We start from the raw sequence: 27,811 nt of genomic DNA on the forward strand, positions 1-27,811 counted from the left end.
GCTTAAAGGGGTACTCCACTGGCCAGCCTTTGGAAATATTCAGACTGCAGTTTTTGCGCTGCGGGGGTCGACCACTCCCCTCGTGACATTACAGCCACACCCCCTCAATGCAAGTCTATGGGAGGAGGCGTGACGGCCGCCGCAGCGTGAAAACAGCGTTCGATACATATACTTCCGAACGCTGGCCAGTGGAGTACTCCTTTAAGAATGCCAATACACACTAGTTTAAACGTATTCAAGCAGATGTTTTATCCAAAAGTCTTTTGTTGGTTGAAGTTTTTATGTAACCATAAACCATCATCATCTGAGGTTTGACTAGTTTTAAAACTTTTTTTGTCCCATAGTTGATGGCACTTCTATTGTGTATAATGTCATCTGTTGTTACGCAAACAATCTTTCTGTATAAGGCCGCTCTTAGTCGCCACATTTACAGCCTGCGACTGCCGCACGCATCTCTGTGTTGTAGCCTGTACCTGGAGATGTTACTATAAGCAGATGGCTGGTGCGTGCTGCAGGTTGAGTTTGGGTATTTGCGATCAATGGTGGTTAACAGCTAGCCCCTAGCACTCGAGATCTTCTGATAATTGCAGCGGGCATCAGGACTTGCCACCTGCTTAAAGTGACAACTCTGGGGGACAGCTGCAATGACCAAACAGACCCGGCAGCCACAGGCTCTTAAAGGGGTACTTGACTGGAAACCTTTATTTTTTATTTATTTTTTAAACTGGTGCCAGAAAGTTAAACAGATTTGTAAATTACTTATATAAAAAAAAATCCTAATGCTTTCTAACAGCTGCTGTATGCTCCACAGGACGTTATTTTCTTTTTCTATTTCTGTTCTGTCTGACCACAGTGCTCTGTGCTGACGCCTCTGTCCATTTTATGAACTGTCCAGAGTAGAAGCAAATCCACATAGCAAACCTCTCCTCCTCTGGAGAGTTCCTAAAATGGACAGAGGTGTCAGCAGAGAGCACTGTGGTCAGACAGAATGGAAATTAGAAAAAAACTTCATGTGGAGCATACAGCAGCTGATAAGTACTGGAAGGATTAAGATTTTTAAATAGAAATAATTTACAAATCCGTTTAACTTTCTGGCATCAGTTGATATAAAAAAAAAAACTTTTTTCCCTGTGGAGTACCCCTTTAATGCCACATATAAGGCTAATTGCTTTGATGTGTTCAGGTTGGAGCACAACTAAGGCTGGGTTCACACCACGTTTTCTTAAATACGGTTCCCGTATACGGTTTGGAGGAGAGGGGCGGGGCTTAATCGCGGCGCCCGCACTCAGCCGTATTCGGGAAACCGTATTTAATGCAAGTCTATGAGCCAACCGGAGTGAACCGCAGCCTCCGGTCGGCTTCGTTTTCGGCCGTATGCGGTTTCCCGACCGCAGGCAAAAACGTGGTCGACTGCGGGCGCCGCAATTAAGCCCCGCCCCCCTCCTCCAAACCGTATACGGGAACCGTATTTAAGAAAACGTGGTGTGAACCCAGCCTTACATGGATGCATCCATTGACTTGAATGGAATCAATCAGGTGTTTGGTATTTTAGGGGAGTTAAGTGGAGAAAAAAAGACCTTCTAATAGACTGAGCTCGCCTTTGCCAGAGCACAATGGCCCTCATTTACTAACAGAATTCCGACACTTTGTTGGGTTGTGCACCTAAATTCTGTGTAAATTCTGAATGTGCGACAAAAAAACCCGACAGAATCAGAAACCCTCTGTGGGAGAAAAAAAAACTACAAAATGGGCGTGGTTTTCGGGAAAAGGGGCATGATCCCTAAATTTCATCCAAAATCACTCATCTTTTCTGAAAACCACTCTGAAAATCATGTGAATTTTCTGTGAAGAAAACCCGACACTTTTAAGCATGTATAAAGTTTCCGAAAGCGGAGTAAATTAGTAAATACTATGGGGGGGGGGGGGGGGGAGGTTGGAACAGCAAAAAACACAACAAAACCTACACTCCACTCTTAGTAAATCAGGGCCAATGTCCGTATGAACTTACCCTAAGAATGTTCCCTAAGGGTTAAGTCACATGTAGCGCGTCCAAAGCTTTTGTCACACGTATTCTGCTACAAGCAGACACACAGGGCTGCCCTGCCGCATCCCCGTGTGTGCAGTAAGGTTTGGAGGCAGCATATTTCCTTTTGTACAGCGCTACATGTGACCCTACCCTTAAAGCGTACCTGTCAGATCAGACATTTTTTTAAATATATCACTCAGTACCTAATCCTGACCATGTACATCTAATTTTTATGTCTCTAGCACTTTATTTATTTTTTTATTACACTTTTACTTTAGCTCACTAGTCTGAATTCCTCTCAAATGGAGGGGGCGTGGCCTCACTGTGCAGGTCTCCGCCCCCTCCCTCAGTATACTGTCTGCTCACATCTCCCCTAGCATTAGCAAAACTACAACTCCCAGCTTGTCCTCACTGACAATAGCGGGACACAAGCTGACAGTGGGAGGATTTTTCCTCCAGCTCTGAGCCCTGCGCTCACAGCTGTCAATCAAGGAAGTGTGTCCATGATCCCTGGACACAGCAGGACTAGTATGTGTCCAAGCAGGCAGGGAGTTGTTTGACTGTCTTTTTCAGTATGAAATCCTGAACATTTTCTAATGGAAGCAATTGCAAAACCTATTGGTTATACATGCTTTACAACATATCAAAAGTTTTTGTATCTGACAGTGCCCATTTAAAGATCAATTACCTGGTCTCATTGGTCATGAATTGGTCAGTGTGAACTGCTGTAGCCAGTATAGACTAAAATAAGTGTGTGGTGATCTACACTAGAGGATCATCCCTATAATCAAATGTGCACATGGCCATCTTGGTGCGATTCACCGGTAAATAAACAAATCTTAATCCCCATAATGTACATAATAACCTTACTGATTCACTAATACAAAGCGTAAGTAATCCCGTCTAGACTTTTACTTATTTTATTTTGGCAGACTGTATAAGGGGTACTATCAAAGCCTTATTTAGTCAGGTACGTAGAAGATTGCTGTTGTCTGAGGATTCCCATAGCTGCTTGTTGTGTCCTTGGGGGAGATTTATCAAAACCTGTGAAGAGGAAAAGTTGGTGAGTTGCCCATAGCAACCAATCAGATCATGTCTTTCATTTTTGAAAAGGCCTGTGAAACATGAAAAGAAGCGATCTGATTGGTTGTTATGGACAACTCATCCTCTGGACAGGTTTTGATAACCCCCCCCCCCCTCCCCCCCCCTCGATCTGACCAGTTGGCGAGCACAGAGAATCTCTGCACCTGCGCTTACTGCGCTCTGGGCCAAGGCGGCATTATCCTGCCCTTCTAGGAACTTGTCTGCTTCTGTTCCTCGACAGGATTCTGGAGCCATTTATTATTGATGAACGCCTGCATTGGCCCTTGCTGATCTCATAGTATAAGAGGGTTGAGAGTCTATAGCTGAGGCTTTCAAGTTCAGCTGAAACGGTAGAAACTTTTTTTGTCCCGTTTTACTGATAAAGAAGCAGTTCAGAGAAATGTTCCTTGGACAACCAATGGTCTGCCTTGTGTTTCTCTCCTTTCCTTGTGTTTCTCTCCTTTCCTTGTGTTTCTCTCCTTTCCTTGTGTTTCTCTCCTTTCCTTGTGTTTCTCTCCTTTCCTTGTGTTTCTCTCCTTTCCTTGTGTTTCTCTCCTTTCCTTGTGTTTCTCTCCTTTCCTTGTGTTTCTCTCCTTTCCTTGTGTTTCTCTCCTTTCCTTGTGTTTCTCTCCTTTCCTTGTGTTTCTCTCCTTTCCTTGTGTTTCTCTCCTTTCCTTGTGTTTCTCTCCTTTCCTTGTGTTTCTCTCCTTTCCTTGTGTTTCTCTCCTTTCCTTGTGTTTCTCTCCTTTCCTTGTGTTTCTCTCCTTTTCTTGTGTTTCTCTCCTTTTCTTGTGTTTCTCTCCTTTCCTTGTGTTTCTCTCCTTTTCTTGTGTTTCTCTCCTTTCCTTGTGTTTCTCTCCTTTCCTTGTGTTTCTCTCCTTTTCTTGTGTTTCTCTCCTTTTCTTGTGTTTCTCTCCTTTTCTTGTGTTTCTCTCCTTTCCTTGTGTTTCTCTCCTTTCCTTGTGTTTCTCTCTTTTTCTTGTGTTTCTCTCCTTTTCTTGTGTTTCTCTCCTTTTCTTGTGTTTCTCTCCTTTTCTTGTGTTTCTCTGCTTTCCTTGTGTTTCTCTCCTTTTCTTGTGTTTCTCTCCTTTTCTTGTGTTTCTCTCCTTTTCTTGTGTTTCTCTCCTTTTCTTGTGTTTCTCTCCTTTTCTTGTGTTTCTCTCCTTTTCTTGTGTTTCTCTCCTTTTCTTGTGTTTCTCTCCTTTTCTTGTGTTTCTCTCCTTTTCTTGTGTTTCTCTCCTTTTCTTGTGTTTCTCTCCTTTCCTTGTGTTTCTCTGCTTTCCTTGTGTTTCTCTGCTTTTCTTGTGTTTCTCTCCTTTTCTTGTGTTTCTCTCCTTTTCTTGTGTTTCTCTCCTTTTCTTGTGTTTCTCTCCTTTTCTTGTGTTTCTCTCCTTTTCTTGTGTTTCTCTCCTTTTCTTGTGTTTCTCTCCTTTTCTTGTGTTTCTCTCCTTTTCTTGTGTTTCTCTGCTTTCCTTGTGTTTCTCTCCTTTTCTTGTGTCTCTCTCCTTTTCTTGTGTCTCTCTCCTTTTCTTGTGTTTCTCTCCTTTTCTTGTGTTTCTCTCCTTTTCTTGGGCTCCTAAAAATCAGAGACCACTGTGCTTTTTTATTTTTTTATTAAAAATTTTTTATTTTTACATTTCTTTACACTGTTCAGGTATACGCTTTATGTATATTAACAGATGCTTTAAGAAAACAAACAAAATCCTATACTTTTAAGAAATGTACTGTAAGTGAATGGCAAAAGATGCACGTTTCCAGCTGTTCGGTATGTGCAATAACTGTGTGACTTCTTACGTAAACATAGACCAGTGTTTCCCAACCAGGGTGCCTCCAGCCTCCTGTTGCAAAACTACAACCCCCAGCATGCCCAGACAGCCGAAGGCACTGACATAGATGCTCCATGTGCAGCCATATGGTTCCCTTTGGGTTACAGTATTCTTTCCAGTACACAGTGCTTCTAGGGGAGGACATCTCCATAACTTAGGCTGCCACATTTTTGCAATACAGGTCAATTTGAAAGCCGCACAGAACCGTATTGAAAACCGTATGCATTGACTCTCTATTAAAAACGGTATGCCAAACTATGCATCCGGTTGCATCCGTTTTGCGTCTTGTACGGTATTATCCATTTATTTCCCGTACCCAAAATCGTAGCCTACCATGGTTTTTGGTCCGGGTGAAAAAACGCATTGAAACCGTATGTTATTTTTTTTAAAGCATGGGAGTCAATGGGAACCGTAGAGAACCGTATGTGCGTACGGTTCCATCCGGATTTCACCATACGGTTTTTGAGTTTGCACAGTTTTTTTTCTTGGAATTTCAATCAAACAAGTGAAACTTTATTCATAATGGAGTGAAAAGTTAAAAACGTATACTTTTTTTTCTTAAAAAACTGATGCAACCGGACATCATTTTTTAAACCATATACGGGTTAAAATTTGTACACACGTTTTGATACAGTTTAGTCAGGTTTTGAGGAGTCCGGTTTTCATCAAAAACCTGTTACGGGAACTGAATTGCAAAAACGTGGTGTGAATGCTGCCTTAAACACGTACCGGAATACACCGTCATACTTTCCTGCTGTGTACCTTTAACCTGTTAAGGACCCAGGGCGTAAACTTACGCCCTGAGTCCCGGTCCTGCGATATAACACGGGGTCACACGGTACCCCGCATCATATCGCGGCGGGCCCGGCGTCATAGTGAAGCCGGGACCCGCCTCTAATAGCGCGCGGCACTGATCGCGGTGCCGCGCGCTATTAACCTTTTAGCCACGCGCTTAAAGCTGGGCCTCGTGGCTAAAAACTAAAGTAAAAGTGCCCGGCTAACTCAGGGAGCTGTTCGGGATCGCCGCGGTATAATCGCGGCATCCCGAACAGCTGTAGCACAGGAGGAAGTCTCTTACCTTCCTTCCTGCAGTCCGATTGCCGAATGAATGCTTCAAGCCGGAGATCCAGGCTTGAGCAATCAATCGCCGAAAACACTGATTGATCCATTCCTATGGAGCTGGATCAATCAGTGTAAAAGATCAGTTAATGCAATGTTATAGCCCCCCCTATAGGAGCTAGAATACTGCATAAGAAAAGTGTAAAAAAATTATTAACCCTTTCAATTATCCCTTCCCCTAATAAAAGTTTGAATCACCCGGCATTTCCAAGAATAAAAAAAAAAGTGTAAATAAAAATAAACATGTGGTATCGCCGCGTGTGGAAATGTCCGAATTATAAAAATATACCGCTTTTTAAACCGCACGTTCAATGGCGTACGCGCAAAAAAATTCCAAAGTCCAAAATAGCGCATTTTTGATCACTTTTTATACCACAAAAAAGTTAATAAAAAGTGATCAAAAAGTCTGATCAGAACAAAAATGGTACCGCTAAAAACTTCAGATCACGGCACAAACAATGAGTCCTCATAGCGCCCTATGCAGAAAAATTGCAGAAAAATAAAAAAGTTATAGGGCTCAGAAAATTTTAATTTTAAACGTATAAATTTTCCTGCATGTATTCATGATTTTTTTTCTGAAGTGATACAAAATCAAACCTATATAAGTAGGGTATCATTTTAACTGTATGGACCTACAGAATAAAGATAAGGTGTCATTTTTGCCGAAAAATGTACTGTGTAGAAACGGAAGCCCCCAAAACTTACAAAATAGTGTTTTTTCATAAATTTTGTCGCACATTGATTTATTTTTTCCCCATTTCACTGTAGATTTTTGGGTAAAATGACTAATGTCATTACAAAGTAGAATTAGTGACGCAAAAAATAAGCCATCATATAGAATTTTAGGTGAAAATTTTAAAGAGTTATGATTTTTTAAAGTTAAGGAGGAAAAATTGAAAATGGAAAAAGCCCGGGTCCTTAAAGGGTTAATTCTTATGAAATCTAGAGAGGTAAAGTACTACCAATAGACATCTATGCCCATTGTGTTTGAGATACGCGTGTCTTAGGCTGCTTTCACATCTCGTTTTTACATTACGGGTCCCGGATCCGGCAGGGGAGGGGCAAACCGGGCTCTCCCGTACCCCAGCCAGACCAGCGCTGAACTCCATTCACTTTAATGAGCCGACCGGAGTCAAACGGTGTCTCCGGTTGACTCATTTTTGACCCTTTACCGTAATGTAAAAACGAGATGTGAATTCAGCCTTATTTAGGTTAGGACCGTGCGTGTTGCTCTCTTTATGATTGGAGTGGATTTATTTATTTATTTTTTATTTTTTTTTCTACTCCACATGGAAAGTTTTGTCTAATGTTCATCTTTGCGCAATCTCCGCGTCTGTTCCTGATAAAACAAGCCTTTTGTTTCTTATAAGAAATGTGTAAGCCAAGAATGACTGCTTTTAATTTAGATGAGCCACAAGTTCAGCTGAGGACTGTACCTTGTATTAAATATGAATGTGGTCATAAAGTGAGAGGTTAGTGAGAGTAATGGCGACTCCGCTCCTCCCGGATCAGTCACCTTCCGAAATGTATGGCTTTAATTACATATTCATTACGTGGCATTGGCTCAGGGCTAGGTTACTGCAGTGACGCCACAGACCACGGGACTCAGCAAGTCTTCTGCTTTATTTGGGGTTTTCTTCTCCAGTTATACCTAAAACAATATTCACAATTCTGAAGATTTCCTGCTGCTTAGCAGGTAAAGACTGCACAGGTTTGCTGTAAAACCGCACTCTAATGCAACATTCAGTTACAATAGCCACACCTTGACCAAAAAGCCGGAACTCTTTTTTTTAAAATTATATATAAAAAATTTTTTTTTAAAGTGTATATAGGACACGTAGAGCACTAAATTAAGTGCCTTTATAAATGTATAACCCAACATTATGTATGGTTCTTCATATCTATTTAACATTCTGCTGGTTGCCCTTGGAGACAGACACAGGTTTAGCTCCATTCTGCTGTCAGACCAGTGACCCAACACTTCAGGTCTACTCAGTGTAGCTATAGATCAGGGGTCTCAAACTGGTGGCCCGCCAGATGTTGCAAAACTTCAACTCCCAGCATGCCCGAACAGCCAACGGCTGTCCGGGCATGCTGGGAGTTGAAGTTTTGCAACATCTGGAGGGCCACCAGTTTGAGAATCCTGCTATAGATAATGCAAAGCAGAAGTGGCACAGAAGTCCTGGTGGCCAAATGGAAGCCTCTTTGCCCCATAATACATTGTGGCTCAGGAGTTTCAAATTGTGTCTCTGGGTACAGTTATACCCCCCCCCCCCCCCCCAGACCTAAATAGAGTCCCCACAATACACTGCACTTAAGAGGTTAAAGACATGTAATTTACAAATCTGTTTACCCCTTTGAGGACCAAGGACGTACCAGTAAGTCCTGAGTCCCTTCCCTTTCTATAATGCAGGTCCACGACGTGGCCCCGCGTCATAGCGGGTCGGGCCCGGCCTCTAACAACGGCCGGGACCCGTGGCTAATAGCGCGCGGCAGTGATCGCGGTGCCGCACGCTATTAACCCTTTAGACGCGGCGTTCAAAGTTGAACGCTGCGTCTAAAGTGAAAGCATGCCGGTTAGCTCAGAAATCGCGGCGTCCCGAACAGCTGTTAGACACGAGGAGGGTCTCCTACCTTGCCTCCTGTGTCCGATCGCCGAATGACTGCTCAGTGCCTGAGATCCAGACATGAGCAGTCAAGCGGCAGAATCATCGATCACTGGTTTCCTATGAGAAACCATTGATCAATGTAAAAGATCAGTGTGTGCAGTGTTATAGCTCCCTATGGGAGCTATAACACTGCACAAAAAAAGTGAATAAAGATCATTTAACACCTCCCCTATTAAAAGTTTGAATCACCCCCCTTTTCCCATTTAAAAAAAAAAAACCAGTGTAAATAAAAATAAACATATATGGTATCACTGCGTGTGGAAATGTCCGAATTATAAAAGTTTATCGTTTATTAAACCGCACGGTCAATGGCGTACGCGCAAAAACATTCCAAAGTCCAAAATAGTGCATTTTTGGTCACTTTTTATATCATGAAAAAATGAATAAAAAGTGATCAACAAGTCCGATCAATACAAAAAGGGTACCGCTAAAAACTTCAGATCACGGCACAATAAATTTGCCCTCATACCGACCCATATGTGGAAAAATAAAAAGTTATAGGGGTCAGAAGATGACAATTTTAAACGTATAAATTTTCCTGCATGTAGTTATGATTTTTTTCAGAAGTCCGACAAAATCAAACCTATATAAGTAGGGTATCATTTTAATCATATAGACCTACAGAATAATAAGGTGTCAATTTTACCGAAAAATATACTGCGTAGAAACAGAAGCCCCCATAAGTTACAAAATGGCTTTTTTTTTTTTCAATTTTGTCTCACAATGATTTTTTTTCCGTTTCGCCGTAGATTTTTGGGTAAAATTACTGACGTCATTACAAAGTAGAATTGGTGGTGCAAAAAATACGCCATAATATGGATTTTTAGGTGCAAAATTGAAAGAGTTATGATTTTTTAAAGGTAAGGAGGAAAAAACGAAAGTGCAAAAACGGAAAAACCCCTGGTCCTTAAGGGGTTAAAAAATCTTAATCCTTCCAGTAGTTATGAGCTGCTGGAGTTTTTTTCTTTTCTGTCTGAAAACAGTGCTCTCTGCTGACACCTCTGTCTGTCATGGGAACTGTCCAAAGCAGAAGTGGTTTCCTATGGGGATTTGCTCCTACTCTGGACAGTTCCTGAGACAGACAGAGAGATGTCAGCAGAGAGCACTGTGGTCAGACAGAAAAGAACTCCCCTTCAGCAGCTGATAACTACTGAAAGGATGATTAAGATTTTTTTAAGAAAAGTAATTTACAAATCTGTTTAACTTTCTGGAGCCAGTTGATATAAAGAAAAAAGAAAAAAAAAGTTTTTTTTCCCTGGAATACCCCTTTAAGGGAGTAGTCCAGTGGTGACCCAGTGGTGAACAACTTATCCCCTATCCTAAGGATAGGGGATAAGTTGCACATCGCGGGGGGTCCGACCGCTGGGGCCCCCTGTGATCTCCTCTACGGAGCCCCGACAGCCCGCGGGAAGGGGGCGTGTCGACCTCCGCACGAAGCGGTGGCCGACACGCCCCCTCAATACAACTCTATGGCAGAGCCGAAGCGCTGCCTTCGGCAATCTCCGGCTCTGCCATAGAGATGTATTGAGGGGGCGTGTCGGCCGCCGCTTCGTGCGGGGGTCGACACCCGCTATCTGGCCGGAGAGCCGGGCCCCCGTACAGAGAGATCGCAGGGGGCCCCAGCGATCGGACCCCCCGCGATCTCAAACTTATTCCCTATCCTTAGGATAGGGGATACGTTTTTCACCACTGGACTACCCCTTTAAACTCAGATTTTTCTGTAATGTCTGCTGTTTAGGCAGCATAAAACAGGTCACAGTTCCCCTTTAAAGTACAGGCATTCTTTGTTATATTTTGAAGAGTTACATTTTTAAAAGAGAGAGTTTTATCCATCGGTGTCTCACAGTCATCTCCTTTAGACTAGTCCGGGCTTGCTTCTTCTAAATCCATAAAAATAGCTTAACGCCTGAAAACATCTGTTCATCCGAGCAGTAAACTAGCCCGTCCGGAGGCCATCTGACTGCTTCTAATCACCCCATGTTAAAGGGGTACTCTACTGGCCAGCGTTCGGAACTTAAAGGGGTACTCCGGTGGAAACCCTTTTTTTTTTTATATATATATATAAACTGGTGCCAGAAAGTTAAACAGATTTGTAAAGGACTTCTATTAAAAAATCTTAATCCTTCCAGTACTATTTAGCAGCTGTATGCTACAGAGGAAATTATTTTCCTTTTGAATTTCTTTTTTGTCTTGTCCACAGTGTTCTCTGCTGACACCTCTGTCCGTGTCAGGAACTGTCCAGAGCAGCGTAGGTTTGCAATGGGGATTTTCTCCTGCTCTGGACAGTTCCTGATACGGACATCAGGTGTCAGCAGAGAGCACTTTGGACAAGACAAAAAAGAAATTCAATAAGAAAAGAATTTCCCCCTGAAGCATACAGCTGCTAATATGTACTGGAAGATTTTTTTAATAGAAGTAATTTACAAATCAGTTTAACTTTCTGGCACCAGTTGATTTAAGAAAAAAAAAAAAAGTTTTCCACCGGAGTATCCCTTTAATGTTCTGAACGTTGTTTTCGCGCTGCGGGGGTTGTCCACGCCCCTTGTGACATCACGGCCACGCCCCTCAATGCAAGTCCATTGGAGGGGCTTGACGCCACCTCCCATATAATTGCATTGAGGGAGTGTGGCCGTGACACCACAAGGTGCGTTGCCGGCCCCCGCAGCGCGAAAACAGCGTTCAGAACATTACGTTCCGAACAGTGGCATGTGGAGTACCCCTTTAATAATTATTCCACGTCTGAATGTCCCAGTGTAATAATGGTATTTAAAGGGATTCTATGAGATTACAAGAACGTGGTTTCCTTTACTATAGAAACAATGCCGTTCTTGGTGCCGGGGGAAAAAAAAGCATGCTTCCCCCCCAATCTCCTATAAATGGGTCCAATCTCATAGTGATGGCGTATCGCTGGGTTGTGCCATCACTTTCTGATCTGTGTGGGATCAGACCTCTGGGACCCCCACCTATCTGGAGAATAAAGTGGACACAGCTCCGGTGTATCACCACATCCCCTTCTCCTGGTCATCTGGCTATACAGGGAGGTGTGATCCCTACTTTGTTGTGTCAGTATTGGCATTGGGAAGATCTCCTCCCCAAACTTTACTACAGTTTCTGTCTGAGAGAATGTAGATTATTTGAGGCCCGTCCAATTGTCTGGGAAAACTAACCAGTGGGTGGAGAAGATTGACCAAAGCCTCCTCTATAATAACCCAATGTCCATTGTGAACAGTACGTGGTCAGAGTGTCCTGTATTCACATGCTAGGTAAGGGGGGTGCAGAAGAATGGCCCATTGTTACCATATTATAAGAAGGGGGGGGGGGAATAAAGAATGATCAGAATTTTTGCTCTAGGGGTAGACTTCATCACACAGAACAAAGGGCTGGGAACCTTGGTCTAAGGGTCTTTCTAGATAACTGTGATGAAATTATGTTCTAAATTAATCTAATGAAAATACTTTTTAAAGCATTAAATGAGGCCCGGTTCATATCACATCCGACCATTACCAGACACGGGAATTGTTTAAAAAATAAATATATATATATATATATATATATATATATATATATATATATATAAATATATAATATATATTCCAGTGGAGTACCCATTTAATTAAAAAAAAAAATATATATATATATATATATATATATATATATATATATATATATATGAAAAAAAATGCAGCACATCCAGCAATACTACCACGGGTGCCCAGCGTCCAAGGCCCGATCCTGGCTTTTCTAGACAGTCCACAGAAATCAATGGCGCAGCACTCCAACAAAGTTCCAATCAACAAGTGAATTTATTCAAAGCATGTCTCCAGTAGCAACGTTTCAGCTCTACACTAGAGCTTTTTTCAAGCAAAAAAAAAAAAAAGCTCTAGTGTAGAGCTGAAACGTTGCTACTGGAGACATGCTTTGAATAAATTCACTTGTTGATTGGAACTTTGTTGGAGTGCTGCGCCATTGATTTCTGTGGAATATATATATATATATATATATATATAATATAATATAATTTTTTTTTTTTTTTTATTGGAATAGATAGAGATGTATTATAATTTTTTTTTTTTTTTTTTTTTATCAACTGGTGCCAGAAAGTTAAACAGATTTGTAAATTACTTGTAAATGACTTCAATTACAAAATCGGAATCCTTCCAGTACTTATCAGCTGCTGTTATCATCTACAGGAAGTTCTTTTCTTTTTGAATTTCCTTTCTGTCTGACCACAGTGCTCTCTGCTGACACCTCTGTCCATGTCAGGAACTGTCTGGAGCAGTATAGGTTTTCTTTGGGGATTTGCTCCTCATCTGGACAGTTCTTAAAATGGACAACGGTGTCAGCAGAGAGCACTGTCGTCAGACAGAAAGGAGATTCAAAATGAAAAGAACTTCCAGCAGCTGATAAGTACTGGAAGGATTAAAACAATTTTAATAGTAGCAATTTACAAATCTGTTTAACTTTGGAGTGGAGTACCCCTTTTTTAAACTCCCCCCCCCAATCCATTAATATACACGTGCACACTCTGCTGCCGCCGAGCTTTCATGCATGCATGTTTTTAAGCAGGAAAGGGGAATAAGCTCCTTTTTGGGAACACAGGATCGAATGGACACGTTAAATAAAATTGCCTAGTGATTTTTTTCCCCCAGTACCTGCCATTGGTGAACAGTTGGTATAATCCCATATACATTAGGTTGTTAGTTCGGTCAGTGTGCGGGCACCCTACATCGCTAGACCAGTGGTCTCAAACTGGGCCCTCCAGATTTTACAAAACTTCAACTCCCAGCATGCCCGGACAGCCGTTGGCTGTCCGGGCATGCTGGAAGTTGAAGTTTTGCAACATCTGGAGGGCTGGCGTTTTGAGACCACTGAGCTAGACCATGTTTAGTTGCTAAGATCTCTTTATGATGTTCCAGTCCTAAGATCATTATCCGGAGAGAAGGTCACAGCCGCACTAGGGAGCTGTTGTGTAGTTTCCTCCCTTCTTATAATGATGTTGTATATTGATTTATTCTTTCCTTTGGTGTTAATGCTGTTTCTGTTGTCTGCAGGTGCCCTCACAGTCGGCCTTGTCAGGCAATGTCAGACTATACATGGACGTGACAGGACCTGCATTCCTCCTCGGCTCCCTCCGGAGTGGGTTACGACACTATTTTTCATCATTATGGGAATTATATCATTGACTGTTACGTGCGGTTTGCTAGTGGCTTCCCACTGGAGAAGAGAAGCTACCAAATATGCCCGCTGGATAGCATTCACTGGCAGTAAGTGTTACTATTGTACACCTATGATTTTTGACTGGGTGGAGCTCTTTCTGTAGCTGCTTCTGGATTCCTCGTCCAATTGTTCACCACCACATTGGATGTATTAGGGTTTAAAGGGGTACTCCACTGGAAAACATTATTATTATTATAATTTTTATTTTATTTTTTTAAATCAACTGGTGCCAGAAAGTTAAACATAGTTGTAAATTACTTCTATAAAAAAAAAAATATCTTAATCCTTCCAGTACTTATTAGGTAATTGCTCCACAGGAAGTTATTTTATTTTTACATTTCTTTTCTGTCTGACCACATTGCTCTCTACTGACTAGGGATCGACCGATTATCGGTATGGCCGATATTATCGGCCGATAATCACGATTTTGGACATTATCGGTATCGGCAATTACCTTGCCGATAATGCCCCGTGAGCGACCTGACAGGTAGGGGGAGAGAAGCGGGTGGCGGCGGCAGTCTATTGCACCGCAAAAGCCACCGCAGTGCATTGATTTAAAGCGCCCGCTTTAACCCCTTAAGGACCGGGGGTTTTTCCGTTTTTTGCATTTTCGTTTTTTTGCTCCTTGCCTTTAAAAAATCATAACTCTTTCAATTTTGCACCTAAAAATCCATATTATGGCTTATTTTTTGCGCCACCAATTCTACTTTGTAATGACCTCAGTCATTGTGCCCAAAAATCTACGGTGAAACGGAAAAAAAAAATCAGTGTGCGACAAAACTGAAAAAAAAAAACGCCGTTTTGTAACTTTTGGGGGCTTCCGTTTCTACGTAGTCCATTTTTCGGTAAAAATGACACCTTATCTTTATTCTGTAGGTCCATACGATTAAAATGATACCCTACTTATATAGGTTTGATTTTGTCGGACTTCTGGAAAAAATCATAACTACATGCAGGAAAATTAATACATTTAAAATTGTCATCTTCTGACCCCTATAACTTTTTTATTTTTCCGTGTATGGGGCGGTATGAGGGCTCATTTTTTGCGCCGTGATCTGAAGTTTTTAACGGTACCATTTTTGCAGTGATAGGACTTATTGATCGCTTTTTATTCATTTTTAAATGATATAAAAAGTGACCAAAAATGCACTATTTTGGACTTTGGAATTTTTTGGTGCGCACGCCATTGACCGAGCGGTTTAATTAATGATATATTTATATAATTCGGACATTTCCGCACGCGGTGATACCACATATGTTTATTTTTATTTTTATTTACACTGTGTTTTTTTTGTTATTGGAAAAGGGGGGTGATTCAAACTTTTAATAGGGGAGGAGTTAAATGATCTTTATTCACTTTTATTTTCACTTTTTTTTTGCAGTGTTATAGCTCCCATAGGGACCTATAACACTGCACACACTGATCTTCATCATTGATCACTGGTTTCTCATAGGAAACCAGTGATCAACGATTCTGCCGCATGAATGCTCAGGCCTGGATCTCGGGCACTGAGCAGTCATTCGGCGATCGGACAGCGAGGAGGCAGGTAGGGGCCCTCCCGCTGTCCTTTAAGCTGTTCGGGATGCCGCGATTAGCCGCGGCTATCCCGAACAGCCCGACTGAGCTAGCCGGCAACTTTCACTTTTAGCCGCGCGGCTCAGCTCTGAGCGCGCGGCTAAAGGGTTAATAGCGCGCGGCACCGCGATCGGCGCTGCACGCTATTAGAGGCGGGTCCCGGCTTCACTATGACGCCGGGCTCGCCGTGATATGACGCGGGGTTACTGTGTAACCCCACGTTATATCAGGAGAGCAGGACCAAGGATGTACCGGTACGTCCTTGGTCCTTAAGGGGTTAAATCAATGATCTGCAGCGGTGTCGCGTGGGGATAAATAGCCGATAACTTATATCGGTATAAGTTATCGGCTATCGGCCCTAACCTCCACCGATTATCGGTATCGGCCCTAAAAAAACGATATCGGTCGATCCCTACTACTGACACCTCTGTCCACTTTAGGAACTGTCCAGAGTAGGAGTAAATCCCCATAGCAAACCTATCCTGCTGTGGACAGTTCCTAAAATGGACAGAGGTGTCAGCAGAGAGCACTGTGGTCAGACAGAAAGGAAATTCAAAAAGAAACGAACTTCCTGTGGAGCATACAGCAGCTAAGTACTGGAAGGATTAAGATTTTTTTAAATAGAAATCATTTACAAATATGTTTAACTTTCTGGCACCAGTTGATGTAAAAAAATAAATAAATAAATAAATGTTTTCCAGTGGAGTACCCCATTAACTGGATTACGGGGAGAGAATTGGGAAAGCGGCAGTATGAAGTATAAATCACTAGTTTAGTATACACTGAAGATAACAGCACCTCTATGGTTTGATGTCGGACTGTCTAGAATCAGGAACAAGACCCTGCCATGCTAAGGGTTATAATAAATTAAAATTGGACCCTTTTTATTTCTTTTTAGCTCTTTTTAGCTCCACTATAGTCTGCATGTTAAGACTGTAGTTGCTTAAGGCCATTTTCACACGTCCAGAATTTCCGTGCGGATTCCGCCTGAGATTCCACAGCAGTCCTATTATATTCAATGGGATTCTGCTACACTGTGCACATGGCTAGATTTCCGTGTCCGCAGCGGAATGAACCTGTCCATTCTTTCTGCGGACTCCGCACAGAATCCTAGCGCTGGCATGTAATGCCGGCACCAGCAGTCTCCCGAAGACTTTCCGTGCGGACGTGTGAACGTGGCCTTATGTTGAGCGTAATGTGACAACCAGTCTAACATGCTGTAAGGTAATATGGTATATTATAGAATTTGTATAGCTCTTTGAGGCCACGACTGTGGACATTGGTGGGCTCACATATGTCCAGAGATCTGGCATAGTTTACTTCCAACATGGTTGAATAGGATCATAACATTTTGCATACATCGTTATTTGATCCAATGTCAGGTTTAATTCTGAGCCCTATTACACCTAATTGGTTGCCACCAAATGTAACACGTCTAATTCCTTGCGTCACCTGATAATTGTAAAATAACCGTTAAGGGTACATTTACACATACAGGATCTGCTGCATATTTTCTGCCGCTGATTTTACTCCCCATTGAGGTTACGGGGAAGCAAAATCAGCTGCAGAAAACTATGCAGCAGATACTGCACATGTGACCATATCATAAGGAAACGTGTAAGAAAGAATTATACAGATCCTATTAATTTATATAAAAAATTGGAGCACAGGAGCTGCGCTCTCTTCATGCACGGCAAGTCCCAGCTGCTATTAGCAGCCATGGACCCACCAGTAATGGCGGACAACAGCAATCATGCTGATCCCTGCCATTAAAGGACATCTGCAGCATGATTAACACTTATCCCCTATCCACAGGATGGGAGATAAGTGTCTGATCGCGGGAGGTCCGACTGCGGGACTCCTGTACGGGGCCGCGGTTGTCACGTGCAGGGGGCGTGCTGGCCGCAGCATGACGTTGCAGCCGGCACGCCTCCTCCATACATCTCTATGGGAGAGGCGGGGAGGCAGCGTTCGTGCTCTAATGGCGGCGCCCCGTTAGGGAGATCGAGGGGGGGGGTCCCAGCGGTCGGACCCCCCGCAATCAAACACTTATCCCCTATCATGTGGATAGGGGATAAGTGTCATACCAGGGGATAAGTGTCATACTGCTGCAGTTGTCCTTTAACCCCTCCGATGCTGTGATAAGTACTGATCACGACAATGTGATGGCCTCCTCCGCTCACCCTGGATATGCATAGCACTGAACAGTATCAGCAAAACAATAAGCTAATAATTGCTATAGATAGTACCCTATGGGAAAAAAGTGTAAAATGTTAAACACAAAAAAATATCACCCCTTTTTCACATTTTACTCAAAAGCGCATATAAAAAAAAATCATATTTGGTATAAGTGCATGCGTAAATGTCCGAACTATCAAAATATAATGTTAATGATCCTGTACGAAGAATGATGTATACCTAAAATAGAAAAGTCCAAAATTGCAGCTTTTTTTTCCCTCACATCACATTCCCATAGACATGAATGGAGGGGGCGTGGTGGGACATCATGAGGGGGGGGGGGGGCGTGGTGGGACATCATGAGGGGGGGGGGCGTGGTGTGACATCACGAGAGGGGGGCGCGTGGTGTGACATCCCGAGGGGGGGGGGCGTGGTGTGACATCACGAGGGGGGGTGGTGTGACATCACGTCTCCATCTCAGGGGGAGCACCCGGCACTGAATCCCAGGTGCTGCACGTAGATAGCGGGGGTCCCAGCGGCTGGACCCTCGTGATCAGACATCTCAAGGCCAAAAGGGGTAAGTTTGAAGCTGTACTACTGAGAGACTGTAATGTCATCACCATGATGTATCTTTATTTAAGCACATACTTTATTCATGCCAGCTAAAGCATCACAAGAAGCCTTCAAGGGGTTATTCTGGGATTAAAACCTATAACCTATCCACAGGATAAGTGATCAGTACCTGATTGATGGGCGTGCGACTGTCCCTTGTCCCCTGAGCGAATAGAGCAGCAATCTGCATGATTCACTTTGGGATTTCCGAGGATAGCCAAGTGCTATACTGTGTTCGCTTCCGTCAGACTCCAACCAATCAGCTACTTGTCACCGATCCTTTGGGTGGGTGATAAGTCTTAATCTTGGGATCGCCCCGTTTATTGTTAATAGTATCTGAAAGCGTCAGCCAAGCATGAAAACCATTTGTGCTATGAGTTGGCAACACTTCAGCCTGCTGCAGCATTCAGGAGAAAGCCACATATGGACTGGATTCTCTGCCTATGGCTGGCCCAGATTATACTGGGGGCGGCATAAAAGTTGAAAAAAAGGCAACAGAATATTATGCTACACATAATTTAATTCAATGCTGTCCCTTTTCTTATACAACTGTTTAAGTAAAGTGAGTCCTTGGAACTGTTGTTTATAAAATGTTATAGAATTGTTTTATAGGCTGCTATTAGTGGTAATTTTATTAGGTTATAAATTTTACAGGTAATGTATCACTTGAATATATCTCACACTGTTGGTATAGGTGAACTGTATAGTACCACGTTTGTACGACAAAATATGTCAAGGAAGGCATGACGGTTACTGTTTAACGACCATACTGTGTTACCAAGTGATGCGGTGAACTGCAGTACTGCTGACTGGTTATATATGTTAGGGTGTATTACTTAGCTTGCCCCCAGATGTCTGGAGTACATGGGGCAGCGTCTGGAGGGCAGTGGGGCAGCGTCTGGAGGGCAGTGGGGCAGCGTCTGGAGGGCAGTGGGGCAGCGTCTGGAGGGCAGTGGGTCAGCGTCTGGGGGGCAGTGGGGCAGCGTCTGGAGGGCAGTGGGGCAGCGTCTGGGGGGCAGTGTCTGGAGGGCAGTGGGGCAGTGTCTGGAGGGCAGCGTGTGGAGGGCAGTGGGGCTGTATATAGTGTGCAGTTTGTGGAGGACAGTGTGGAGGGCACCGTGGCAGCGTGTGGAGGGCAGTGGGGCTGTGTCTAGTGTGCAGTGTGTGGAGGACAGTGGGGCAGCGTCTGGTGTGCAGTTTGTGGAGGACAGTGGGGCTGTGTCTAGTGTGCAGTGTGTGGAGGACAGTGGGGCAGCGTCTGGTGTGCAGTTTGTGGAGGACAGTGGGGCTGTGTCTAGTGTGCAGTGTGTGGAGGGCAGTGGGGCTGTGTCTAGTGTGCAGTGTGTGGAGGACAGTGGGGCAGCGTCTGGTGTGCAGTTTGTGGAGGACAGTGGGGCTGTGTCTAGTGTGCAGTGTGTGGAGGGCAGTGGGGCTGTGTCTAGTGTGCAGTGTGTGGAGGGCAGTGGGGCTGTGTCTAGTGTGCAGTGTGTGGAGGGCAGTGGGGCTGTATCTAGTGTGCAGTGTGTGGAGGGCAGTGGGGCTGTGTCTAGTGTGCAGTGTGTGGAGGGCAGTGGGGCTGTGTCTAGTGTGCAGTGTGTGGAGGGCAGTGGGGCTGTGTCTAGTGTGCAGTGTGTGGAGGACAGTGGGGCTGTGTCTAGTGTGCAGTGTGTGGAGGGCAGTGGGGCTGTGTCTAGTGTGCAGTGTGTGTGGAGGGCAGTGGGGCTGTGTCTAGTGTGCAGTGTGTGGAGGGCAGTGGGGCTGTATCTAGTGTGCAGTGTGTGGAGGGCAGTGGGGCTGTGTCTAGTGTGCAGTGTGTGGAGGGCAGTGGGGCTGTGTCTAGTGTGCAGTGTGTGGAGGACAGTGGGGCTGTGTCTAGTGTGCAGTGTGTGGAGGGCAGTGGGGCTGTGTCTAGTGTGCAGTGTGTGGAGGGCAGTGGGGCTGTGTCTAGTGTGCAGTGTGTGGAGGGCAGTGGGGCTGTGTCTAGTGTGCAGTGTGTGGAGGGCAGTGGGGCTGTATCTAGTGTGCAGTGTGTGGAGGGCAGTGGGGCTGTGTCTAGTGTGCAGTGTGTGGAGGGCAGTGGGGCTGTGTCTAGTGTGCAGTGTGTGGAGGGCAGTGGGGCTGTGTCTAGTGTGCAGTGTGTGGAGGACAGTGGGGCTGTGTCTAGTGTGCAGTGTGTGGAGGGCAGTGGGGCTGTGTCTAGTGTGCAGTGTGTGGAGGACAGTGGGGCTGTGTCTAGTGTGCAGTGTGTGGAGGGCAGTGGGGCTGTGTCTAGTGTGCAGTGTGTGGAGGGCAGTGGGGCTGTGTCTAGTGTGCAGTGTGTGGAGGGCAGTGGGGCTGTGTCTAGTGTGCAGTGTGTGGAGGACAGTGGGGCTGTGTCTAGTGTGCAGTGTGTGGAGGGCAGTGGGGCTGTGTCTAGTGTGCAGTGTGTGGAGGGCAGTGGGGCTGTGTCTAGTGTGCAGTGTGTGGAGGGCAGTGGGGCTGTATCTAGTGTGCAGTGTGTGGAGGGCAGTGGGGCTGTGTCTAGTGTGCAGTGTGTGGAGGGCAGTGGGGCTGTGTCTAGTGTGCAGTGTGTGGAGGGCAGTGGGGCTGTGTCTAGTGTGCAGTGTGTGGAGGACAGTGGGGCTGTGTCTAGTGTGCAGTGTGTGGAGGGCAGTGGGGCTGTGTCTAGTGTGCAGTGTGTGGAGGACAGTGGGGCTGTGTCTAGTGTGCAGTGTGTGGAGGGCAGTGGGGCTGTGTCTAGTGTGCAGTGTGTGGAGGACAGTGGGGCAGCGTCTGGTGTGCAGTTTGTGGAGGACAGTGGGGCAGTGTGCATTACAGTATTAGTTTAACTTCACCTTTTTGTTTGGGAATTTGCATTTTATATTTCAAGTGTAATAATAAAATGTATATTATGGGGTAGGTTGTAAAGAGGGCTGTTTGTGACTTCAGCCCAGTATTGTCAATCAACCTTTGTGGGCAGGGAAAACAGGACTCACAGGCTTTCTATAGAGCGGGCAGGGGAAGCAGCTGGACTCACAGGCTTTCTATAGAGCAGGCAGGGGAAGCAGGACACACATGCTTTCTATAGAGCGGGCAGGGGAAGCAGGACTCACAGGCTTTCTATAGAGCGGGCAGGGGAAGCAGGACTCACAGGCTTTCTATAGAGCGGGCAGGGGAAGCAGGACTCACAGGCTTTCTATAGAGCGGGCAGGGGAAGCAGGAATCGCAGGCTTTCTATAGAGCAGGCAGGGAAAGCAGGACACACATGCTTTCTATAGAGTGGGCAGGGGAAGCAGGACTAACAAGCTTTCTATAGAGCGGGCAGGGGAAGAAGGACTCAGGCTTTCTATAGAGCAGGCAGGGGAAGCAGGACTCACAGGCTTTCTAGAGCGGGCAGGGGAAACAGGACTTGCAGGCTTTCTATAGAGCGGGCAGGGAAAGCAGGACTCACAGGCTTTCTATAGAGCGGGCAGGGGAAGCAGGACACACATGCTTTCTATAGTGTGGGCAGGGGAAGCAGGACTAACAAGCTTTCTATAGAGCGGGCAGGGGAAGAAGGACTCAGGCTTTCTATAGAGCAGGCAGGGGAAGCAGGACTCACAGGCTTTCTAGAGCGGGCAGGGGAAGCAGGACTCACAGGCTTTCTATAGAGCAGGCAGGGGAAGAAGGACTCAGGCTTTCTATAGAGCAGGCAGGGGAAGCAGGACTCACAGGCTTTCTAGAGCGGGCAGGGGAAGCAGGACTCACAGGCTTTCTATAGAGCGGGCAGGGGAAGCAGGACTTGCAGGCTTTCTATAGAGCGGGCAGGGGAAGCAGGACTCACAGGCTTTCTATAGAGCAGGCAGGGGAAGAAGGACTCAGGCTTTCTATAGAGCAGGCAGGGGAAGCAGGACTCACAGGCTTTCTAGAGCGGGCAGGGGAAGCAGGACTCACAGGCTTTCTATAGAGCGGGCAGGGGAAGCAGGACTCACAGGCTTTCTATAGAGCAGGCAGGGGAAGCAGGACTCACAGGCTTTCTATAGAGTGGGCAGGGGAAGCAGGACACACATGCTTTCTATAGTGTGGGCAGGGGAAGCAGGACTAACAAGCTTTCTATAGAGCGGGCAGGGGAAGCAGGACTCGCAGGCTTCCTATAGAGCGGGCAGGGGAAGAAGGACTCAGGCTTTCTATAGAGCGAGCAGGGGAAGCAGGACTCACAGGCTTTCTATAGAGCGGGCAGGGGAAGCAGGACTCGCAGGCTTCCTATAGAGCGGGCAGGGGAAGAAGGACTCAGGCTTTCTATAGAGCGGGCAGGGGAAGCAGGACTCACAGGCTTTCTATAGAGCGGGCAGGGGAAGCAGGACTCGCAGGCTTCCTATAGAGCGGGCAGGGGAATCTACACTTGCATGCTATCTACAGGATGGGCAGGACTCCTAGAGGAAAGCCTGTGGGCAGGCAAGGCAGGACCCACAGGCTTTCCTCTAGGAGTCCTTCTAGCATTTCAAAGCCATGAAATTTCGAAATCAAATCTGATGTTTACTGAAATGAGGTTAGTTAGGTCAGAACCTCCCTTCCACAGATGTATGAGGCATCGGAGTAGGTGATGTCTGCTACATACAATATAGCATTCTGTGGTTTATGGGTGGAGTGAAATATTCATATAAATGTTCTTAATGATTTTTTTTCTCCTTTTCTTGCAGTGATCCTCTTCTGTATGGCAGCATTAATATTTCCCATAGGATTTTACATCAATGAAGTTGGTGGACAACCTTACAAACTACCCAACAACACGGTTGTTGGGTCATCCTATGTACTTTTTGTCTTATCCATTTTCTTTACTATAGTGGGACTATTATTTGCAGGCAAAGTATGTTTACCTGGCTGATGTAAAGGAACTACCAGACTTTATTATTTTCTCCTTGGTATGGATAATATAAATTTGTTGGGAAGGGTGGTGGGGGAAAGGGGCCCATGAACACCTCTGAGGACCTTGCCTTTTTAAGGAGAAGACCTGAAAGGGACAAGAGAACTGAGAAGCTAAAAGACATTGACTTGTTCTCACTATGCACTTTGGATCAAATGGAGAGCCTTTCTTTCCACAACCAAATACATATATCATTGACTGATCTCCTGAGCATATTTATGCCGTCAGGTCTGCACTGTGACGTGGACTCGTGAAGAACAATGCTTTACACTGACAAGCAAAACTGACCTTTATTACTGTACCCGAAACTCCTTTTTTTTTTTTGTCTGCTAACATAGGAACTGAAGAGGAAACAAATTACAAGAGTATTTATGAACTTTGCATATGACCTAGGATCATTTCAAGGCGGAGTGAGGCTGGCCTCACTTAGGAGAAGAAAAGGTGGAGTAATCCTGGACTAGAGACTTGGTGACTGAGAAGATCTCTATACGAAGGAGCAATTAGATCAAAATCTGGTCAACCTGTGACATCCTATGGCTGAAAGCTTGGTTTTACACCCTCAGTCTGCTCCTTTCAGCTTAATACGCTTTTGGGTTCATTGATATGGTGGAAACCAGGAGGTTATCGGTACTAAGAATGGGCACGGAGAGAGGGGGGTCATTATACAAACAAAAATGGAGACAATAGTCTGGTGCTTTGCTGAGATAAAGGGAATACTGTATTCCTTTTTTAGAAGCGCACAGTATACTGGAAACACTACGTCTTTCTCCTCTGCTTGCCTCTATACTTGGCCGTGAGAAGAACGCATTTTAGGCCGGGTTGTCTTTTTTTTTTTTTTTCATTTATATTTATAAAAATATATAATATATATATCTATTTTTTGCTGACGCAGTATACAGTGTATATACAGGCAGTTCTGGGAAAAGAATGCTACAAATGCTTTGCTAGCAAAATCACTGTGGCGTGCAAACTGGAACCGGTAGATAACTAAAGCCATTTCACTGAAGACGGCATAGTGAATAGTCTTCAGTTTACCTCATGCGTCGTAGCAGCCCTCCGTTTGGTTTTAATTTCCCTCCTTTACAATGGTACAGACATTTCATGTAGCTTTTTCTTTTGTTGGGAACTTATTTCACCTTGAGGTTAGACTATATATACAGTATTTGTTTGGCTTCTGCAGAGATATAAGGGCATCTATATCTAAAACAGACCCATCTGCAAGTCTTTATAATAGGGGGAGATTGTTGGCGCTATTGCATCCAATGCATGGCCTTCCGAATGGCTAAGTTTGGAAATCCTTATAGTTGTATGGCAAACGTCACCTCCCGCTTAGCCTTCTTGACGCACACGTTCCTGCCCTTCAAAAGAATTTGGTAGAGGAAGTACAGGGGTGAGTCCTCTCTCTAGTTTTCATTGGTCTAAGATGGAAAATTAAAAGGTGGTGTAGGAGATCTTGGGGGGGTAGGGACACTTAAAGTAGTATTCCAGCCAAATACATCTTATCCCCTATCCAATGGGACCACCATCACCCCCCGCAATCTCTGTGCAGCACCCTCATTCTATGCGGGCTGCATTTCCAGTCTCAGAAAGCTCTTTCTTTCCGGGACTGGAAATGTGACGTCACGCCCTGCCCCCTCCATTCAGGTCTATGGGAGGGGGCGTGACTGTCATCACGCCCCCTCCCATACACATGAATGGAGGGGGCATGGTGTAACATCACGTACCCAGTCCTGGATTGTGATTAGACATCTTGTCCCCTATCCTTTGGTTAGGGGATAAGATGTATTTGGCTGGAATACCTCTTTAACAGCCATAGAAAGCACTCTTTTTGGCTTTCTTAGCCCTGCCTTAAAGTAGATGCCTTGTCTTAAAGGCGAATTCCATATTCAAACCTGGCAAATATAAACCAGCCCATTGGGGGGGGGGGGGTGTATTGCAACACTACTTATTATTATTTTTTTGTTCTCCTGTCCTATTTTTTTCCTTTCTTTCCAGTTAAGTACCTTCTTTCTTTTGAGCTCATCTGCTACATGTAGCTGCATTTTTACCAGCGATTACTCCAAGCACAGCTATAGACTTTGAAACAAAAGTATGCTACAGGAGACGTCACTACTAGGTCAAAATGATGTAAATACCTTTTTGTTCTGTAATGTGTGTTACTTGTTATGACTAATTTATTATCAGTCAGATGGACATTCTTAAATTATTTTGTGTGAGATTTTTATTTTAATTTACCCATCATCCCTTGCACCATTTGTTTTCTCATGACATTTGCATTCTGTAGATAATTATATTTCATTGTCACAAGATTATATGGAAATATTTGCAGAAAAAATACATATAAATGGGGATACAAAAAAAAAAAACCAAACTTGATATTCAGGTTTGATTTTGTTGAGGCCAATGTGTTATCAGAAAACAGAGAATTATGGAATAAATTGCCTGAGTTCCTCTGTGTGTTTTATAAAGGTAGGTGTCGAAAAGCTGAAAGCTTAAGCGGATTCCTCAAAACCTGACTAAACTGTACAAAAACGTGTGTACAAATTTTAATCCATATCCGGTATAAGTTTTTAACTTTTTATTCCATTATGAATAAAGTTTCACTTGTATATTGAAATTCCAAGAAAAAAAACTGTGCAAAGTGAAAACCCGTATGGTGAAAACTGGATGGAACTGTGCGCACATACGGTTCTGTACAGTTCCCATTGACTCCCATGTTAAAAAATTTAACGACCAATAATCGTGGTAGGGTATGGGAAAAAACTGACAAAACCGTACAGGATGCAAAACGGACACAACCGGATGCATCTTTTGGCATACAGTTTTCAATGTGGTCCCGTACAGTTTTCAAATTGAAAACGTATATGGGAACTGTATTGCAAAAACGTGGTGTGAACTCAGCCTTATACCTATGGACAAGATATTGAGGTTGGCCATTAGACATGGCACTAAAATAAATGTCCGTTGTATCCAATCCATAGCAGCTGCCATAGAGAATAAATGAAGCGTGGGGCGTGCATGTGTACCACCATTTTATTCTCAATGGTGGTGTGGATCACCAACCTTATACCCTTTCCTGTGAGGATACTTTCTAATAGTGGGACAACCTCTATGGTAAATATCACTTCACCAAGTCACGTGGCTCCCAGTGCTATTTTCACTTCTGTTCTACTCAACAAACGTGATTGGTATAAGGGATTGCTTAAACTCTTGCAATTTAAGTCTATGGTAGTTCTGGCAATTTCGTACATAGCTTGCTTAGCTGTATGGAATAGAAGAAAAAGGTCTCGGTGCTGAGAACTGTGCTTCTTGGTGAAATTATAGTGTAGGCCTTAACGGGTAACTATCTAGCATCACCTCTTGCACAGTAGTTTAAATCGATAATGCTGATGGGTAGAATAATTGATTGTGTGCTGTCCATACAAATTGTGTACAGGTGCAAGATTTGCAAACAGGGCTTGGCTTCCTGCTGACAATCCATCACACAGGGAACAAGGAAGTGTCCTACATTATGGAAGCACAGACAGATAAATAAAAGGTACAATGTGTCCTACATGAACAGCTAACAGTGTCAGCAGTTTTTTAATGTGAATTTTAGCTGCCAAGTTCCCTTTAAAGGAAATATACAGTGAAAACATCCTATCCCCTCTCCACAGGATAGGGGATAAATGTGTGATCATGGGGGGGGTCCAAACGCTGGGACCCTCCGATCTCCCGCACGGGGTCCTGGCTCTCCCCCTCCATGTATCTCTATGGGAGAGGCGGGGATGCAGTGTTCGTGCCTCCCTGCCTCTCCCATAGAGCTGTATATAGAGGGGACATACAGTCGACCTCAGTGAGGTCAATGCTACGCGCATTAGCCGGCGCACAGCGTGTCAATCCGGGGTCCCTGTGGTCGGAACCCCTGCGATCAGACACTTATCCCCTATCCTGTGGAGAGGGTATACGTTGTTTTCGCTACAGATGTCCCTTAAGGGTGCATTCACACTTCAGTGGGTAGCAAAATTTGCTACAGCAAATCTGCAGCACAAAATATGCATGTGTGAACGCACCCTAAGGACGCCCTATTCACACATACATTATGCTTTGCGTATTTGATGCACAGGATTTGAAGCTGCAGTTTTTGTGGAGCAGATTTTAATGTAAACTACTGACTGTGCACAGCTTCAAGGACACTGTATGTGTGAATACGCTCTTAAGTTTTGTTTTCCCGGAGTACTCCTTTTCTGATGTCCTTTCTCTGTCTGGTGAATTGGCCATCACTGAAGCTCGTTGTCAGGGGTGGAGGCCAGAGCGTCTTGAGGACTGGTAAGAACCTTTTGGATAAGGGGTAAGTTATCCTGCATTATAATTCTCCTTTAACTATTGTGCAGTTCCATACAGCTTAGGACTGGTTTCTCACATGCGTAGTATCTGGCCTGACAGCTGTTCATTTGGGTCATCAGAGCTGAGCTCAGGCCACAACTTGCAGCTGTAATCCAAACACAAAAATGCATCCATATCTCGCCTACATGAAAGCAGCCTAAGCGTTACATATTACTATTTTAGAATGAAATAGCAACCTTATATGCGTAAGTATTATTAGGAAATGAGGTTGTTTGCTTTTCAATAGCCTTTAGCTCG

General features: G+C 44.4%; 1 protein-coding gene across 1 annotated transcript in view; it reads left to right on the top strand.

Moving 5' to 3' along the window:
• MOSMO (modulator of smoothened) overlaps positions 1-25,394 on the top strand; it is a 51,310-nt gene extending 25,916 nt beyond the window's left edge. Inside the window, exons 2-3 of the mRNA XM_056534796.1 lie at positions 13,775-13,987; positions 22,965-25,394. Coding sequence (XP_056390771.1) covers positions 13,775-13,987; positions 22,965-23,149 — 398 coding nt within the window. The 3' untranslated portion in view covers positions 23,150-25,394. The remainder of the gene's footprint in view (positions 1-13,774; positions 13,988-22,964) is intronic.
• The last annotated feature ends 2,417 nt before the right edge of the window (positions 25,395-27,811 follow it).

Source organism: Hyla sarda, chromosome 8, assembly GCF_029499605.1.
Source record: "Hyla sarda isolate aHylSar1 chromosome 8, aHylSar1.hap1, whole genome shotgun sequence".
In the NCBI taxonomy this organism is placed as follows: Eukaryota; Metazoa; Chordata; class Amphibia; order Anura; family Hylidae; genus Hyla; species Hyla sarda.